This window comes from Pempheris klunzingeri, chromosome 23 (genome assembly GCF_042242105.1).
Source record: "Pempheris klunzingeri isolate RE-2024b chromosome 23, fPemKlu1.hap1, whole genome shotgun sequence".
Classification (NCBI taxonomy): domain Eukaryota; kingdom Metazoa; phylum Chordata; class Actinopteri; order Acropomatiformes; family Pempheridae; genus Pempheris; species Pempheris klunzingeri.
Window position 1 is genome coordinate 13738795 of NC_092034.1, and position 20260 is coordinate 13759054.

Sequence of the window (20260 nt, forward strand, 5' to 3'; positions counted from 1 at the left end):
TGGTGTATCTGCAGGGGCTGAAGTCAGAAATAGCAGAATGACATCTTAAAGCAGACACATGGATGCAGAGACATGACACATGAAGTACAGAGGGCTGATAGGTACTTGGTAAGCAAAAAGATTTACTTCTGTAGCAGAGTTTGGAATGGTGATTGGTATTGTCTACATCAGTTTTTCTACTGCATATTTGTGCTAGTGTTGACCTGTAATTCCTCCGAGGACTAGCCTGTGTCAGCCAATTTCTTTTTTTTTTTTTTTTTTTAGCCCTAACCAGTCGGTAGCCATTTTCAGCTTGTCTCCATTTTCTGTTACTATTCTTCATGAATGTAGCTAGCTAGCTTGCTATGTTGGGAGATAATGTACACAGTCTAAATCGCACTACATGAGCATATATCTCAATAAGGAGAAATCACTAAGGATGTGCAAATGACAAAAGAGCTGGAATTTACAGGAATTGAAGCAAATATGGGAGAAAATATTTTTCTCGTTGACCTTTTCTTCTTATATTCATATTTCATATTTAACATAACCTTGTGTATACCCTGTGCTATTCAGTATTGGACCATTATTGAATGCAGAGTTTCACCCCAGACAATATCAGACTGATTTATCAAACTACATCGCTTAAACGACACCTTTGCTGTCCAACTTTCGTATGAAAGTATCACAGCCTGCATGACAGTATATTTGCCATGAAGGAGAAAAAAAACAGTATTATAGTTCCATGGCTGTTGATTGCCCCATCTGGGAGCTGACGTTGACATAAAACGAATAAAAGAGAGAGAGAGAGAAGATGGGATTGAGGGAGGAGGGAACGTCAGGCAGATAAAAGGCGAGGCAAAGTTTGTTTCTTTCGACGACTCCTGACACTCGTTAGATGGGGTTTTCTATCTCCTGTGTGTGTGTGTGTGTGTGTGTGTGTGTGTGTGTGTGTGTGTGCGCACGCAAATGAGAGAGAGAGAGAAAGAGAGGGAGGTGTGCGTAGGGAGGCGCGGGAGCCTGATTAGCATTGTGATCCATGTTCCACTGCTGTGGCTTGCAGAGAGAGAGGGAGAGAGAGAGAGAGAGAGAGACAGAGAGAGAGAGGGAACAAGCGAGGAGAGAGAGAGAGAGAGAGAGAGAGAGAGAGAGAGAGAGAGAGAGAGAGGATGAAGGAGGCAGAAGTGCTGGCTCAGCACTGTGCCAAAAGAAGAAGGAGAAGAAGAGAGGAGGAGAAAGGAGGTGAGAGGTGTTCACTCCATATGTTTAGAGATGAATGAGAGGAGAGAGAACAGTGTGGGAAGAGAGAAATAATTAGGTGAGGAGAAGGTAAGGTGTCCTCTCTCTTTTCCTGTCTGACACACATTGTTTCTCAAAGTCTCTCTCCCTTCCTCTCATTGTCCTTCACTCTATTTACACTGTGGCGCCGGCTTTCACCAGGCATTCATCAGCCCATCACACACTGTGAACATGCAAAGCACCTGTAAAGACGCAGAGGCCGAAACACACACAACTGCTCACTGTAGTTTTCAGCAAGCATCACTCAAGCAGGAGGAAATCGGCCATTTGACGGGGACTATTTTCAGCTGCGGATTAATACACATATGGCGTGTGTTTGCTCAAAGCAGGGCGGTGTGTGTGTGTGTGTGGGACTGAGTGGAAATGAGCTGCAGTGTGTGTGCTCATGGTAATGAAGGCTTCTAATTGTTTTTGGCCGACAACTATGGAGCTCTGTGGCACAAAATGGAGACAAATACAGAACGCTATCCTTTAAAAAGACACGTCATAATACTACATAGTGAATCATGAAAGAAAAACATTGATAATAAGTGAGCAAAACCATCATAAAACGATGACAAAGTGTGATATGATATTGCAATTACACTATAAAACTCTGTCACGTTTGCCAGTCTGTGCTTAACACCAAAATATGTCAATTAATTTCCTAATGATATCCTGATGTTGGAAACCTCCACACGTAGAGCTGTGAAGAGTGTCTGATAATAATGTGAAAGCAAATTGATTCGTCCTCTTTCTATCAGCGACTCTGGATGTGATCCAAGTGAAGAATTGAGCAAAGAGTCCTTCTGGGTTGTTTAAATTCGTCAAGTCATTGTCGATTCACCCTTCCCTCCAGCCCATTACCCATCTGCTCCAACACACACACACACACACACACACACACACACACACACACGCATGCATATACGCCGTCCCTTCATGAGGATGAGAAACCCACCTGTGTGTGTTTGTGTGTGTGCAGGGAGACAGCAATTGGTCATTAACTAATGCACGGTGGGAGAGCGTGTCCGCCGCTGCGGGCCTCGCCGAGGTCAGAGGTCACTGACGCAAAAAGCACACAAGTCCCTTGCAGGGCCGGCCCTGCCTCATCCATCTCTGTCAGAGTCTCAGCCAAGAGCGCACACACACGCTCTCACACACACACACACAGAAGCACAAATGCATAGAGACACGTGTGTAGGTATTCTCCTGTGGATACGTAAACATGCAGGCTTTCACTGCAGGACGTGCAAATAAGCAGACGCACACAGTCGATTATTACACACACACACACACACACACACACACACACACACACACACACGTATACATACAGATGGAGCAACCTCAAAGCATCTGGTGTCACTTTCACATGAATTTTGTTTGCGCTCTCACGGGAGGCAATTGAGAGAGACAACAGCAGCAGCGAGTGTCATAACCTATTTTTTGTCACGACCTGTGTGTGTGTGTGTGTGTGTGTGTGTGTGTGTGTGTGTGTGCGTGCGTGCTTGTGAATGCTTCTCATCATGCCTCTAAACAACTGACAAGTCAAAGGAGCTTCAGCTGCGCAGACAGAAACACAAAAGACCATGAGCTTTTTCCATGAAACTCAAAATGTCAAACGTCAAATCACATTCAAATAATATCCACTGGTCTCAATCTGCTTTGACACCGATTTATTATTTCATAAATAACCAAAATGGCTGCTGCTGATGCGGAACTCTCTGTGAATTGGCTATTGCGTCAGCATTAAACAATCGGGATGGTATTTTTTCTCCAAAAGATGATCAAACAGCTGTGCTTAAAGCTCGTGCCCAGAAAGATGTTTACCATACGTTCAACATAACTTTGTACATTTTACGCTCAGCGCCTGCTGGAAAAATTAACTCAGAAGTGTCCGGACTATTGAGGCCAATATTTGCTTTTCCCTGAACACACTCTGAACACACCTCGAGGACTCAAACATTTGAGGTAACTCATCCCGCAGCTGCTGAAGTGTCCTCTTGGTTCCTCTCTGCCTCCACATGGACGGTCATCCGCTTGATAGAGAACGTGGAAATAAGAAGCCGTCGTTTTTCTGCACGTGTTTACGGTATATGATGTGTGTCGACCCACAGTAAACACACACTGGAACAGCTCATCCCCGGTCAGGCTGGAATCTTTGTGTTTTTCAAGATGCCAGTGAGTCACTAAAGTTTCAGGACTGAAAGCTCAACATTTTTGCAAGTTGCACACTTTGAACCAATTAATAACATCACCCGGAGTCGTAAACTTTAAGAATGTGGCCAATTTGTGTCTTTTGGGGTATTTCCTTTACATTTTTGTGTGCGATATTTATTTCCTCTTCTTGTGCGATGCTGTGAGTTATGGCATAATACGCTTTAAGTGTCATCCAGTGAGCTCCTATAGACAGGAAATTGGCTTGTATTTGCCTCTAATGGCTCTTAAGGGAATATTCCTATTTATCTGTGTGTGGGTCAGCACTTACCAGCAGGAGGAGAAATATAGCGCGGTGTTAAAACGCTGAAAGATGGAAGGTGTCGTTAAGAGAAAGGGAGGAGGAAAGCGAGAGAGCGCGGGAGAGAAAAGGGAGGGGAAGGGGGGAGAGAGGGAGAAAGAGAGATGTTAGTGATGAAGAGAGAAGAAGTGTGTGGGTGGAAAGTTTGGTTCCTGGCCATTGACTCTTTTCAATGTTACAACACCGGGGCCATTGGTGATTGATCTCTCCACTCGCCTCCCACCCTTCTCTCCCCCCTCCATGATTGCCCCCCCTGCTCCGTCGTCTCTTGCTGATTCACTCGCTCGCTTTCATCCCCTCCCTCCGCAAATGTTTTCACACACTTTATCTCCACCGTTCTGTCCTCCCTCCCTTCTTTTTAACCCGTACTCCTTTGTTGTATGCCCTCCCTCCTTTATCGTTCCGCTCTCTGGTGCCGGCTCTCTTGTTTCCTCCCTGTCTCCTTTGGTCCTCCCTCCTTGTATCGGCCCCCCAGCTTCCCTTCACTTTCACCTGACTTTATTCCTCCCTCTTACCTTCCGTACTTCCTAAGTTCTTATTTTCTCATCCTCTTTTCCCACCTCTCTTCCCCTGTCCTTGTCAAATGTCTGTTCTTTCTTCCCCTCTTCCTCCATCCATCCTTTCTTACTTACCCCTTTCTTTCTTACATCTTTTTAGCCTTTTCAATTTCTCTCTTCTTCCTTTTTTTATCTCCTTCAGTCCTGACTGTAGTGTCCTTCCTCTTCCTCCTGTCTCAGTCCTCTTCCCCCTCTCCATTTTTACTCTTCTTCCCATTTTTCCCTCATTCCCTTTCCTCTCTTCCTTCCTCCCTCGTTTCCTTACCTCCCACATTTCCTCTCTCTTGTCCCCTCCTCATCCATCCCTTTCCTTTCTCTCCCTCCCTGTCTCTTTGCCCTTCCTCCCTCCCCCTCAGGTGATATTGGGTCCTGGCCTGGATCCACACTGGGTGGGCGGGGTCTCCCCGCTGATCGTTACTGTAATTAACATCAGTAAAGGAGGGTCCTGGGATACTGAACACCTCTGTGCTGGCTGACTCACTCAGCTCCCCGTCTCTGCTTTGTCCTCCTTCGATCATTCCTCTGCAGTGTTCTGTAACAACGCAAGTAAAGATACAACACCGGAGCACTGAATTATTCCAGTCTTTGTTGTGTTTGTTTGTCTTCACAGAAAAACCACCAGCTTCCTCCTTTGTGCTGGTTTACATACAGAGACCTGAGGTCTGGTTCCCACCAGCCTCTGTAACTCAATGCAATCTACCCTATCTGCCACTGTCTTTGTTTCCGCCTTGCTACATGTACAATACTTCCTTCACTGGTGATGAATGCCGGCACTGGATGCCAATTGTGAGGTGCAGATTTGTCCACTATGGCCATAATTCCTTGGTATACCAGTGTGCACTCGTCAGTCTGGCAGATAGGGGCTTAAAAACTAGATTTTGACACAGGTATGACAGCAAGGCCCACCTTCTGGCCCTCCTCATGTCAGCTGATACCGTGCTTTAGTGAGTCTCAGCTTTTCAACTCACTAGTATAAAGCAGCTGATATACAGTAGACAGGGGAATTTTAACTGGGCATTTTAATTGGGTGACTTGGTGGGAAGGTTGTAGTTCACTTCTAGATATTTTCACTGTTTTGTAAAGACGGTCCACATGTTCAGATTTCACTTTAGTGCTTTGTACGATTTCTGCTCTGCCTCTGTGTCGCTCTCTGTCTCTCACTTTGTCTCTCTGACACTTGCTCTCTCCTTTCCTTGTTTTCTGTCACTCTGTCTCTGATCTGATGCTGTTTTATTTTATTATTATTTTTGCTGTTTGTTCTTTTACTCACTTTTCCCTCTCTGATCCAGGTGAGGCCTGTCTCACCGGGCCCTTTTCACTTCCAGTCATTCCCTCTCTCTCTCTACACCTCTGTCTGTTTGCCTATTACAGACACAACAACCCCCAAGGGTATCTTTTCTAAAGTGTCGCCCCCCCCCTCCTTTGGTCTTTGCCTCTTTTCTTGATTTATGCCCACCGTCTTTGTCTCACTCTCTCCCCATCCCATTTTCTATCTTGTTCTTTTATCCCTTCTCCTTATCTTCCTCTCCATATACGCTCTCTCACATCTGAGACAGCTGCTTTTGTGTGTCTCTCTCTCTGACTTAATCATTCGGCCATTCATTTAAGCTTTAAATCATTAAGCTTTAGAGCACAGACTGAAAAGTTCTCCCGTTGCTTTTCTAATTAATCCACAACGTCTCACTCTGCCTGACCTAAAAGCATATGTGTGTGTGTGTGTGTGTGTGTGTTATGTCACTTGTTCGAGCGGTTTCTTATTCCCACTGATCATTTGTCCCACTGTCCACTCTAGGACCAGTGTGTTGGTCTAGGTGTGATGACTTTGCTGCTGCCATAACTGCAGTAACTAATAAAGTATTCAGACCAGAATCTAGACAAGCTATGATCATATTAGACAATCAGGCCATGATTTTCACCTGTTCCTCTTCAAAATAATGTTTATTTAGTAATAATTTGTGTTCCCATGTACTTTGAAAGGCAATACAGAGATCAGGGTGGTGGTGGCCTATGTGCTGCATCCAACTACACTATATGTCAGCAACCGGAGTTCATCCCCAATGCTTTCTTGTTAAGATGTGATCACAATCTAGTAGCACCATAACATACACACAATATTGTTACAGCCGCTGTGTTTAAACCGAGCCTTGAAGCTGATATGAATGTACAGGCAGCTCTCTGAGGTCTTGGCAACGGCCCTGTTTCTGGAATCCAGAGTTTGACACATCAGAATTAGACTTTCACCAATGATCTACGTCACCAGGACACAGACCTGCTGCTCTTTGCTTCCTGTTGGTAATTATAATTATACAATCAAAACAACATGGGAGCCTGGTAAACCTTCAGCAGGACTGCACTTTCGTCGCTATTGATTTTCCTAAAAGCTAAAGTTGGACTGCAGTGGGACAGAGGGAGAGACAGATCGAGAGAGAGAGGGGGAGAGAGTGAGCTGATCGAATGGGAGAGAGGGACATGCAGTTTGTTTTGAAGGCGTCCCGCCCCTTTCTCCCTCTCCATCCTATGAGGGATGAGGCTGCTGGTGGTTTGGAGATGATTGATGGTCCCTGTAAGTATAACAATTACCATATAGGCTCCCCCCGCCTTTATCGCCATTATTCATTGTCAACTGGGGCACTGTGAGCCCCTAATTTTATGCAATTTAGCTGCGCGCTTAATGTGAATGTGGTGAAATATGAAAACATGAGAACGCATGTGGCGCTCCAGATGAATCCAGATGTTTTTGAGCAGGCCTTGGTCTTCCCCGTGATACGAAACAAATCTACATATCATACTCCACTTGTTCTCCTTTCAATACAGGATGCGTTATTGCTTTTGTTGCCGCTGTCGTGCGTTTACCATTGGATGCAATAAATGCTGGGAGATGAAATACTAGCAGTTGTAAAATCCATATGTCCATGGATTAATAGCTCTGGGCTCTTGTGCTAGTGGTGAGAAAGACAATATTAGAGTCAGTGGGGAGTAACAAGCTTATTAACTCCGGAGAAAGCTGAGAAGTGTTTCTGGGACCAGTGCGCAGAGGCCTGGCATGTTAAGTAGCAGCAACCAAGCAGGAATCTGCCCACAGTGCTATATTTGATAAAAGAGAATTATACTAAAATGACCTTTATCCACTGGCTGGTGTAAAAAACAGGATGGTCTGAACTGGAGGTTGGTTTTTAGGTGATACATGTAAAAATAATGTGCACAGGAGCTGCAGACACTGTAAGGTTGTGCTCAAAGATGCATGCATGTCCTCACCGTGCTTAACAGTGCAGGCAAAGAACGAAAAGATTCCACTCTTTTGCTGCGTGAACAGCATGCAACTGCAAATTACTGCTGCTCTGTTGCTCGCCCTCCAGGAGTAATTACTCGAAAACCTCAACTGTGCTTTGTATCCACCTGTCAGGCAGCACCATGAGCAATCTGTCAGCCAGTTGACTGAGAGGTTTGTGTTACAATATGTCCTATTCAATCCTGCCTGATGGCTTAAAGAATGGAAATCAACAGCCTCTGTAGGAGCGTTTCATTTTGGCATTTGATTATGATGAAAATGTTTATCAATCTGAGTAAATTTTAGTGTCTTGATTGTTAGTCTGTTTTTCAACAGTGAAATTTTAGTCTCATTTCTGTCCTACAGTTTGAATTTTTGTGTCTTGTAGGCTTCTTCCTGAACACTTTGTGGACTGTACATGAATTTATTCCATACATCCGGTTCCTCCAATTGCATGATAACATTACTGACTGAGACAGAATGGTACTGATTCCAAGACACTTCTTATTAACAGCAGTGCAACAGCAACAAATCAGCTTCTAGAGATATCTAGGTAGCGCACCAAACCGCATTACTAATCAGGAGCTACAGTGTGTGATTCCACAGATGTATGCAGGACGCTGGAGAAGACTGTGCAATAAAACAACGATTACTTCATTTGTGCGTCTTTGACATTGGCATTCGCATTCTGTATCCACATTTCATCATAGTTCTCGTTTTCAAAGTTCTCTTCATGTTGGAACATGTGAAAGGTGGAAACATCACTTCAAACACGTTTATCTTCTTCACTGAATCCAAAGGGAGACAAACACCCCAGAATGATGGAGGGGCTTGCTCTTGCATCACCTTTAGTGCAACTGGAAGCAATAGTTTGTGTCTGGATTCCATACCCCGTATAGAGAGTATACAGTATGTACTGTAACGCACTTACTTTCATAATATATTGATTTCCGTGACTTTCAAATCATTGATTTGGGTTTCCTCGACTTTCCTTGAGCTACCTCACCAATACTTCGAAATTTTGCAGCTCCTAGCCCTGTGTGGGGTCCATGAGTCTGAGGCATCTAAGTTAAGCACCATTTATGCAATCTGTTTGATTCCTACTGTAGTGTCAAGATGTAGCATACTGTCATTTCCAGTGATGTAACACACTGGAGCACATTTTGTGTCTGATGAAAAAAAAGTTTTATGGAAGTAAGGCATTTAAGTGCTCCAGTTTATAAAGTTCTATTGCTTCTGTTCTTCATGAGGGTGTTTTTTTTTTATTTGTGAGAGTCTTAACTATATCATATTTAGATTTGGTTTTCAAAATGCGCACTTTAACTCATGCCCTTTGTGGGGGGACAGTGGGACTAGAATTGAAAAGAGGATTTACTGTTTTATCAGTAAGAAACAGTATGTTTATGTTCTTTTTTGCGGAAAAGATTTAGGAAAAACTTTGTGATACATTTCTTACATCCCAAGTGCTTCAATTATGTAAAATTAAATATCATTTTTCGTCTTGGGAGTTCTTTGAGCACACACACTCAACACATACTCTAAATTTGCTGAAAATAATAAGGCAGTATGGAACACAGCTAATGAAAAAAAACAAGATTTGATGCACACCTCAGTTGTTCTCAGTCCAGTATAGAGGGTCACCTTTGTCCACAGTGTTGCCTCCTAGACTATACCAGCATCCCGTCTACTCTGTTTGTTGTGATTCAGTTTGGATGTTGCTGTGCATTTAGCTGCTGAGTCTCTCCAGCTTTAATGCTGCCAAACGCTTCAACAGTTAGTGAACTACAATGACCATAATTCATCGGTGATGTGCCAGTGATGTGGCACATCTGTGCTCCCTGGAGTCAGGCTGCGTCGGTGCTGACACAGACTGATCGGAGTGCGTTTAGGACGACGTCTCGACAAACAGATGGAAGTATAATAATCAGCGATTGTTGCAGTGCCATCAGCGTCAAGAGCTCTGACAGACTTTAGTGCTTAAAAAATCAGAATGACTCCCTAAATGAAACATCAATATCAAGTCGTCAGCATATCCCAGTGCTGCCGGAGTGGACTGAGTACCTGCGAGAAACATAATGGCACAGACATTTACCCTCCTCTCTCCCTCTGTCTGTCCTTTACAACATCTCCCTCTCTTCTCCCAAATATCTGTTTTTTTTTTTTCTCCTTTTCCTCCCCCTCTCCGCCTCCCCCTCTGCCTCTGAATGACACCTCAGTCGATCAGCAGAGTCTCCGTTGCAGTGACATGTTATTGACGCTTTGCTCAAACACTCCCGCACCCCCTCTTTAAAAAGAGCAAAAGTAAGGACTTCCCTGCTGACTGGATGTGCAGTTTTTGGAATGAGATTGGAGAAGGGTGGAAACAGTGTAAGAAAGTTAAAGTGAGGGGAGATGATGGATGGTGGGAGAGAAGAGAAAGAGAGGAATGAGAGAGGGAGAGAAAAAGTGACAAGAGGTAAGGCATGGTTGGATTAACCTGTAAGAGGGCCGTCTGCTGCTGGGGTTCCACCTGCTGTACCACCCTCAGTGTGCGCCCATTAACTCCAGTTACAACGTGGGAATTGGAAGGCGAAGGAGAAATGGGAGGAGGAAGAAAAGACAAAAGGAGGTCAGATTGAAAGAGATAAGGTACCCTGTGACATATTTGACCGCTGGTCACGCTGTGGAGCGTTTAGTTTAGAGGATCATGCACTAGCATGGGCGGCACGATTCACATTCCAACACTATTCCTCTGGTGGCCGTGAAACATAGAAATGTAGAAGCATGCTGGGGACTAACAGTGAAAGCCAAGCAGAGCAAAAAAAAAAAACTCCACAGAGCACCTTTCACTGCTGACTGACAGTATGCCCAGATCACCAGACAAGACGCACAGTAAATATTGGACAATTCTGCAAAAGCACAAATTACAGTACCTTCAATACTACTATTCTTTTAAGCCACATTCTCTCTTTCTACAGTACAATACAGGGCATATAGGGCACCCGCGGATGTGAGTCGTGTCCAGTAGAATTGACTAATGCAGTTACAATAGCTGGGCGAGACCTTAAACAGTGAGAGGACACTTGAGGAGAAAGGGATGGACAGAGGGAAGCAGATGACAATATTTCTACTGTGTGTGTATGTGTTTGTTTGTGTGATGACAGACGGACAGAGATCGTCCTTGGCAGACCATCTCTACTTCTTCGGCCAAGCCCATTCTGTTGAAGGTGTCCAACAGACACACACAAGACACACAAGGATTGGAGTGTGTGATAGGGGTGAAAATAATACCAGCCGCTGCCCAGTTGTCATCTGACTTGAGGCACTGGGCAGCCGGTGGGGGTTCAGGGTGACTTTAATGGTTGAAATTCTTAATAAGTAAAATTAATCCTGCTCTTTATTAAGGTCACTCTATAATTGCCGTTGAATGTCTGCGGGATTATGAGCACACTCATGCATGAACGCACACACACACATGCACACCACATGGTCTTGAGCTGTAGGATGTGATGCACTCTGATAACAAATCTGTTGTCTGCATAACTAATGCTATGATATTCCCAGGATATGGCAGCAGCTCCTACCAGCATGAATTTGTTTCAGTTTCATGGTCTTAATGCCATTTCAGTGGCTGTCCCACCCTGCCAACCATACTACTCTGGGGGGAACTCTGCAGAGTTGTAAGTTTGGAAAAATAAATGGTGAAATCGGCAGCTTTAATTCCAAAATGTCAGTAACAGCTTCAAAGCCCGCTTCAGTTAAACAATAGGCTGGATTTCAGCTTTAAATCACCCAGAGTTTAAGCCTCAAGGAAAGTAAGTGGGCTTCTTCCAGGCATGGAAGGTCTAAAGATACTGTCAGGTTTTATGATGGGAAACGTAGGTTCCATCTGTTTTTCTTACTTGACCCATGCTAGGGTCCGGTAGTTGCTTTATTTCTGCCTTCTTTTTCAATCTTTCATTTGGAAGTTTCAGAAGGCCCCTTTAACTCTCTTCAGACGACCAGAGGGGCCTCCATCTCTGAAATCTGATGCAGGCTGCACTGGGCATCATTCTAAAGTACTTAGGTCAATGTAACGACATAAATATAGACATAAGTACCTGCAGCGTCCTGTCAACACGATATGTTCGTATTTGATGTCATGGGAGTTGCAGGGTAATTCGTTTCTAACTTTCACTTCTCTATATCTCTATATATTTGACTTTAAGTGAGATACTTGATGTAGCAAAGCTTGATGTACCAGCAGAGCACTACAGTCATATTCGCATTAGCTGACTCATTCATGCTTTGCAATCGCTGGCACACTCATTGGCTGCGACGCTATCAGCCTATGACAAACTTTGTGCATCGCTGGTGTAGCTATGAATGCATGTGGCTCTGACATAACCAAAGCTAAGTACATAACTTACCCAAATCTAGTTTACCATTGCCACTTATTATACACATTGATATGCCATCTACATTGGACCAAAGAGCCATGAGACTGCTGGAGCAGCTGCAAAGGCCACCCCACTGGAAAAGATCGGGGTAACAGAAGTGAATGAACTTTCCTCGTCTCCAGAGGTTGACTTCTGATTTTTCTTTTGTTTTATATTGTAGGTAATGACTACATGTATTTTTGTGCATTTTTACTCTAGACTTACTGCTGCTCATTAACCTTGGCCATGTCTATGTGCGTGTGTGTGTGTGTGTTTAAACTCTCAGTTTAACTAACATACTGCCTCAAGTATGACTCAAGGCAATTTCTCCTGCTTTTAGACTTTGCTTCCATTTAGTAAGATACGCTCTGTTAGTGTGTGTGTGTGTTTGTGTGTGTGTGTGAGCTTTGTAAATGCTCTGCACATGCACTGGTAGTGTTGCATGTCCTTGTGTCCGTGCAGCTGAGTGTTTAGAGTCACAGCATCGTTACCAAACAGGGACGCTCGGAGGTGGAGTCACACTAAAGGTCAACATCATGCTCGCCCATGTGTTGTGTGTTGTGTGTTGCTCGGCTCTGCGGCAGATGCGTTAAGCAGCACATGGCCCGGTGTGTGGTCTGAGGTTTAATTCAGGATTAACACTCAGGATATTACAGATTACAGACACTTTGACCTTCTGTGTCTGGTCGGACAGCGATGGATGGATGAGCTTTTATCTTTCAGTAGTTACAACGACTCAATCTCACTGCTGAGGCCAGAACCTCCGATGCGAAGCATGTTGTGTCACACTGTCGGCATGAAAGGGAGGATTACGCACCAGCATTACTTTGACTAAATCACAGACGTCAAGGCTTAACTCAAACCCTAATGAGGTTCACCGAAAGATTGGTTAGCTTTGCCAGGAGTTAGCTTTGTTCTGTCGTGACAGCAAGGCTAGCATCAGGGTTATTCATCTCAGAATGATGAGTGAACTCTCCCAAGTTGGAATAATGCGAGGTTGTCCTGTTTTTCCCACCATGCAATATATACAGCAAAAAGACACACTTGGACTGCATTATTGGAAGCGTAGAATTGGTTGTTTTAAGAACATGACCCAGTTGGTCCAAAATGTCAGCATATCGCAGCCTGCTTTGCTTTCATTTGGACTTTTTCTGTCTAATTCTGTTCTTTTTCTTTACCTGCCAGTCTGACACCAAACTGCTGTAAAAAATGAGACTAGTACATTCTGTAAACAATTTTTTTTAAATGTACCTCAGGGGAAATGTGTTTAGAGTCAGAACTGGTTTATGGCTATATAAGTTTTCACATACAGGGAATTTGCTGTGCAGAAAATGAGACAGTAAAAGCAAGTACTGCAGGTAAAGAAGAATATAAAACAAATTCATTCACAATAAAAAAGTATGCAAAATATATAAAATAATTATTCATTTTATGAGTATAAATGTGAGGATGGATATCTCCTCTCTCTCTCTCTCTCTCTCTCTCTCTCTCTCTCTCTCTCTCTCTCTCACCCGTTCTGTCATCCAGGGGCCAACTGCCAGCTGCCCCCGTACTTCTCTGTCCTCATCCATATTTGATGCGTCTCATTAAAACTTGATTGTGGAAACACTTCAGCATTCTGACATTCCTTCTGATCCACTATTTAGTCTCCCTCAGCACTTCGGAGTGAAAGAGCCCCCCCCCACCCTCAGTCACGCGTGTGCTGCTTGAGGGGAAAAACTCAATTCAACACAAACACGAGGTTAGAGGAAGACACGCCAACTTATCTCTAGAGCGGTGATGGATGAAAACGCCCGATTGGCTCACAGAAACAAATAGTAGTCTGATGCCTCCGAGTGCATTGAGTAAATGACGACAGTTGGTATTTGAGAGCAGGGTAAACAGATGACAGGAGATGGTTCATTAAACTTTCAGCATGGCGGTTAAGTTGTTCTTGTTTGTTTCTTGAAGTTTTGTCATCTTACATGCAAGACATCGAGCGTCCTGCTCTTGGTTGCAAACAACAAGTCGTTTAGATTTCTAAATCATCTTTGCGTTAGATCTTTGAGACAATTTGCAAACGGACATAACTACACAAATTATACTCAGGGCCATCCACTTGAAACTACACATTTTTAAATGTCTGGCCCCAGATAATCCCACAAGAAGAAGAATAATGGTAAAGTGACAACTCAGGTGTGAATTACAAATAATAGTTTGAACAATGTGTCAACCCACAAAATAAAAAAAGAGATCCCTCTTAATAATATGTAATAATAACCAAACCTAGCAGTATACTTTCCCATTTAGGAAAGTTAAACTAAAATATCTTTATACCTCACAAAAGCAAATTAGTAACAACCAAAATGTCCCTGTAGAATATATAATTGAAGCTTACAATTAAACCCCAAATGAGAAAATAGGGCCTGTTACCATTTAGAATTACTCTTCTCTCAAACCTATGGCCTAGTGTCCATTCAAATTGAGTAGCATCCATTAGCTCAGCAATTAGCATCTGATAGATCGACTCGATGATACGGAGTAAGCTCTCATCACCACGCCCCCTTTTTGGGGTAAAACAATCCCTCGAGACACTTAGATGGCAACAGGGTAAACACTTCAACAAGCCAATTTAAATTAATAGCCCTGGGCCAAAGAGTTTTATGGCTCCAAGCTTATCTTGAGCTTCTAGGTCAAGCAGAGTGGGTGTATATTTGATGTCTTCAGGTCATTTATAAAGGCATTTCATTCAGGTGGTTTTCTATTCCTTTTATTTGAAAGTTTTAAAATACATTTTACATTAAAGTCTCTGGCACAAGCTAAAGTTTCTGGATTTGATCTACATTCCTACTAGTTAGTTGGGCGGCTGAACACACTGCAATAGACAACAGCAACAGGTTGCGACTTATCTACCATCACACAGACCAACTTCAAGAAACTTTGACTTCTAGCTCATACTACAGAAACTCAACTGTTAATTAGCAACCTGTAGTTTAGCAGCTTACTTCCATTATTCCTTCTAGCTAAGTGGCAAAGCAAAAGCCCAGACTTATTAACTGAAATTAGTCAGTGAAAAGGCTTGATGTTCTTTACCAGAAAATATAGTTAGCTGATAATGTTAATACATGTTATGAGCAGAACAGTTTCCATCCCATTTTGTTGCTACCTTTGCACTAATGTTCAGACTCATTCATTGAAGTTTGAAGGTTTAGACTGGTGTGGCTGTTGTGTCAGCTCCCAAGCTCTGAGAGTAGTGGGCAGCTGATACAGGAAACCACATACACACACACATGTGCCTGGCTGTAAACATGGTACACACACACACACACACACACACACACACACTGAACATCTTGCCTGCCTCACTTGAACCTGCACGTGAAAGATGCTTCTTCTTAGCAGACGCAGGGGTGCCATCAATCCCTCTGAAGGCCACAGTCACACACACACACTCATGCAAGCCAACACACTTCACTGTTTGACCATTTCACAGTGTAAATATCAAGACCTGCCTCTTGTTTAGTCAATGCGCGCACTCTCAGGTAGGTGTGTGCATAAATATACGTGCTCCCAGATGCTAATGTGTGTTTAACCCTGTGTTTGCTCTGCAGAGCCCCAGCTGAAGGGCATCGTCACGCGGCTTTACTGCAGACACGGCTTCTACCTCCAGATGCTGCCGGATGGCACCATGGAAGGCACAAAGGACGAAAGCAGCTCCTTCTGTAAGTGGACAATCAGACACACAGAGACGCTGTCAGCTAGTTTGATGAAGTGGCGTATTTCATAGCTCTGTCAGTACATGCAGCGCTGGGAGTTTCCCCTGCTCCCATGCCAAAGGACGTTTAAAAAGGGACTTCCTGGTAGGACAGTCGTAGATCTGAACATCTCGACAGCACACGAATGCAGGACAGCGCTGTCGTGCTTTTCTGGTTTGATTCACACTAAGATCAGATCAGTCAGGCTGAAAATGTATGCACACTTGGCGAGGCACACTGGGTGAACGCCAGCTAAATGGGATTTGATCATGTTACGTAATACATCACAGCAGGTCCCAGGCACAGATTGACTTTTTCAAACACATGTTTTTAATTGTTTTGCTTACAATCATACTGCTCTTTAAGTTTCAAGGCCCACGTATCTACCAATAAATCATCTGTGTGAGAGTATGCAGTTTACTGGAGGTGTGTGTGTGTATGTGTGTGTGCTTGTGCTCTCAATCCGGGCTGATGTATTTTAAGTAGCTGTGCTCTCTGAAGCAGTCAGTGCTAGATGATGTTCCCAACATCCCTGCTTATCTCAGGCACCGATGTGAGTAGGCCATTGTGATTCCTATAGAATTTTTATGGGATACTTACAAACCTATATCACTATGCAGAACATTCATCTCTACCGCCATAGCTAAGAAATGCAGGACAAGAACAGGGCGCCAGATGCAGCAGTAAACACACACACCTCATCCTGTGAGGGGTCATCACCTGGGTGATTACTGACCAAAAACATCATATCCCATGATCCCCAGAGTCCCTGGACTCCCTCCAACCCTCCCAGAGAGATCAATTTTACATTGTAGAATATCCCTGATGTGGCAAAACAGCATTTTCTTCTATCAAAACACCAGTATGGATGGAAAACATGAAGCTAGCACAATTTTGGATTTACAGAGCGGAGAGAAAAATCGCTCTGTTCCTCTCAGTTGTGGTTCCCTGTGTATTTCAGCATTTCCTTGAGGTGGTAGCAGCAATGTTACCAGGTTCAAATAACCTGAATTTAACCTTGAGGCATGTGTTTTGAGCTTTTCCCTCTCCATTTACCCCAGAAACAACATTTAACAGCATGTTTTATGTTACTTAGACATCGCCAGGATCATGTTTGCTGATAGGAAACGCACAGTTGTGTTCGCACAAAGTGTTCATTTAGATTTTCAAGCCAACTCTCTAAAAGCAGTGATTTTTGAGTAACATCCCTGGAGAAAAAAGCATCCTGGGAGAATTGAAAAAGCTTTTTAACAGCTGTTTGGTTAAATTAGGCCCACAACACCTCCAGAAAGCGGCACAGTAACTGATTATACCTGCTCTCACCTCTCCCGCTTATGCAACAGCACACCTACACCGAGGCAAACATTGCTGCACTTTGAACTTTAAACATCCTCGTGTCCAATCTGAAATATTCATCACATAATCCTGTTGGGCACATCCAAAGGCGAATGGGGCTCATTTCCAGTCGGATGTAAAGACTGCTGTTGCGTAACGGCGCTCCCGGTGTGTCGGGGTGCTTAGCATCAGTCAGTGGAGGTCACTCCGCCAAGTGTTAGTGTAGGTTTGACTTACGGTTCATTTTATAACAACTATAATTCCATCAATCCCGGGATGTGGTTTATTGTTGTCCTGGGCTGTTTGCATTCTCAGGGGACAGTGCTGGGGGGGGGGGTTGACAGGTGAGTCCCATAAAACTCATAAATTGTGCACTTTTTTGATCCAAATCCGATTATTTATGCATTCAGGCAGGAAACGCTGAATGACTGACATCATTGTAACTGAGTATCAATCAGCAGCACAATCATCTACCTGGCTGCACAGAATATTGAAAGCAGAAATAGCTGTGTGGGCATGTACTGTAACACACTGACTGTCAGGCTTATCTGCAGGAGTCTGGGAGCAGAGACTTTTCAGTGTAATGCAAACTGGCCTGGAACCACACAGCTTTCACTTTCTCTCCATTTCAACTGTAGCTGTGTAAGTGTTTCTTGATTTTGTAAAGATCGTGACTGACCACTTTGGCAGAGATAGAATTATCTGCTTGGGGATCATGGGCCCAATTAGCCCCCTATTCCTCTCCCCTTGCTGTTCAATCTATTCTGGCCCCACTGCTAAATACAAATTGATTTAGATATATGCACCTTCTAAGGAACATATCAACTTAAGTGGTGCTCTTAAATACATATTGTGACATGGCCTTTCTTCAAGACAGGGTCTCAAGATAAGGTAATAAAACAGGCCCTAATGTCATGTCAGGTGATATTATGCTTTAATGGCATTCCCCATATAATGTTGATGTCATATTTAAATTGAGGTCATTAATCAAATGATCATAAACCACTTGCACACAGTGCACTTGGGGCTTTTTGAGATCCTGGCAGTCAAGGGCCACAAGGGAGGCTTATTTTCATGCTAGATATCCAGCCTGGTTATCAACACGCACTTTTGTCTAATGATTGTCCCATGACATGTGACATCTATGATTAATCTTAAAAGATAACTCATTTATTATAACTCGGGTCTTGCTTTTGTAGTTTCAGAGCCCAAACCATAAGCAGCCAGCTGATCAGTTGCTCCAGGAGGATTGCACTTTCAGAATTTCCTCTTGTGCATATACAGACATTGATGTCCACACCTGCTTAAGGCTCAACCAAAGCAGGACCGGTGTTGGAGGGTTGTCTGGTTGACTTCCTTAGCCATTTATTCACAGCCTCCGCTTATGATGACCTGATAGTGACTTTCAAATATGTCGATTTGGTCCAACATTTCTTTTCTTAACTGATAAAGAGTGAGGAAACAACAATACAACAAACATAGAACATTTTGTGCAGTATAATAAGATATCACAATGTTCTGTCCCATTTCTAACAGGGCTTTCATACTATGCAATGTGCAGAGTAGCAACAGTATTTCCAATGGAAATAATACCAAATCTCATTCCCTGTGTGTAAAATACTGCTGCTTTGTCACCCCTTGGCATCTGATACTGACACAGAAGGCACAATTTGGCATCGGTATGAGATGCTAAAGGGTGAAGTAGTATATAACAACAATAAAATTCAGCATAAGTATGTGGAGAGTTGGCTGGGTGGCTTGAACACTGGACTTTGACCAAGGAGACTGTGGTTTGAGACCACTGTGAAACCTAACTTACTGTTCTTACTGTAGCTCTAACTATAATCTTTTCCCATACCCAACCAAGTAGTTTTAGTGCCTAAACTTAACCAAATTGCAACAGTTTCAGAATATTAACCATGTGTGTCAGTATTTGACGAAGTGGGAATGAGTACTATTTGGAATGATGGGACAGCAGTTGTATCTAAAATTGCTGCAGGTGGCTCTCTGGTGCATCGGTATCAGTCACCATAGCGGGTGACAAAGCATTGGTATTTGACGACCTGGGAATGAGAGCAGGCTGCTTTACCCCTGCACTCAGACAGTACAGTGATGTGAAGGTTTAGTGGTTAGGGCTTTGGGGGGGGGGGTTACTGGAGCTGGGCCAAGCAACTATTTGCATAATGATGCACTGACATATATTTTTCAGCATGTAAGAAAGTAAAATCCTGACATGTGCAACATGTAGTTGGCATCACCTTCAACTCCCCTTCGTCTCCTCAAAATGAGTGTATGCATTTATATGCAGTAATTATGCACCCCACTGCGGTGTGCGCCAAGAAGACCAAAAAAAGGGCCAAATCAGCAGCAAATGGGATGAATAATTAAGGGAGCAACAGTGTGATTCATATCCGAGGCCCTGACCGAGTTCTTGGCTAACTGTGGTACTGATCGAATGATCTCCACCAAAAATGGTAGTGGTGTCTCTGGAACTGCACACTCGCACAAATACACACATACAAGCTCACTTTTTCATGACATTGACATGTACAGCACCTTTACTTGTAAACATAAAAAATCTCACCCACACACGACCTTTAAAGGACCTCTCCTAGGATTGCCACTCCCGCTCTTCCTCCATCACTTTTCCCCTTTGGCCCTGACTTCCCCTCATGCTCCTCTACCCCTGTGGCCCGCTGTGACCCGGTGTAATGACTCGGTGTAAGGGAGCATGGACACACAGGGACTGGACTCTGACTCCCCCTTGTCACTGCTCTTTCTGGGCTACCAGGGCTTTACGACAGCCGCCTTCACCTCCTGCTTCTCCTAGACAGAAGGGAAAGGTTGGTGTAGGGACAAAAGCTAGAAGGAGGTAGGGAAGCCCTGAGGGGATGTAACAGAACAAAAAGTGACGAGTGTGGTTTTTGTATGGCCTTGCAGTACTTTTATCACTTTCTTTTACTAAGTTCCCCCAGGGCTTCCATAACTAGGCGACAGAGGAAGTTGTCGCGAAGCTGGAGTTGACTGCATATTAAAGCAAAAAGCGACAAAGGGAAGGAAACACAGAAAAGGGATCACAGAAGAGGGGAGAAAGAGAAAGAGGGCACGGTGGAACACGCCAGAGAAAAGTGAGCCAGCGAGACAAGACGGGTTGGCAGAGGAAGAGAGGGAGGAAGGGAGAGGGAGGGGAA

The 20260-nt window shown here is 43.8% G+C and overlaps 1 protein-coding gene across 1 annotated transcript in view; it reads left to right on the forward strand.

The window, feature by feature from the left end:
• The window catches only part of fgf11a (fibroblast growth factor 11a), a 72622-nt gene that overhangs the window by 23750 nt on the left and 28612 nt on the right, over positions 1 to 20260 (forward strand). The window contains exon 2 of the mRNA XM_070854547.1: positions 15591 to 15701. Coding sequence (XP_070710648.1) covers positions 15591 to 15701 — 111 coding nt within the window. The remainder of the gene's footprint in view (positions 1 to 15590; positions 15702 to 20260) is intronic.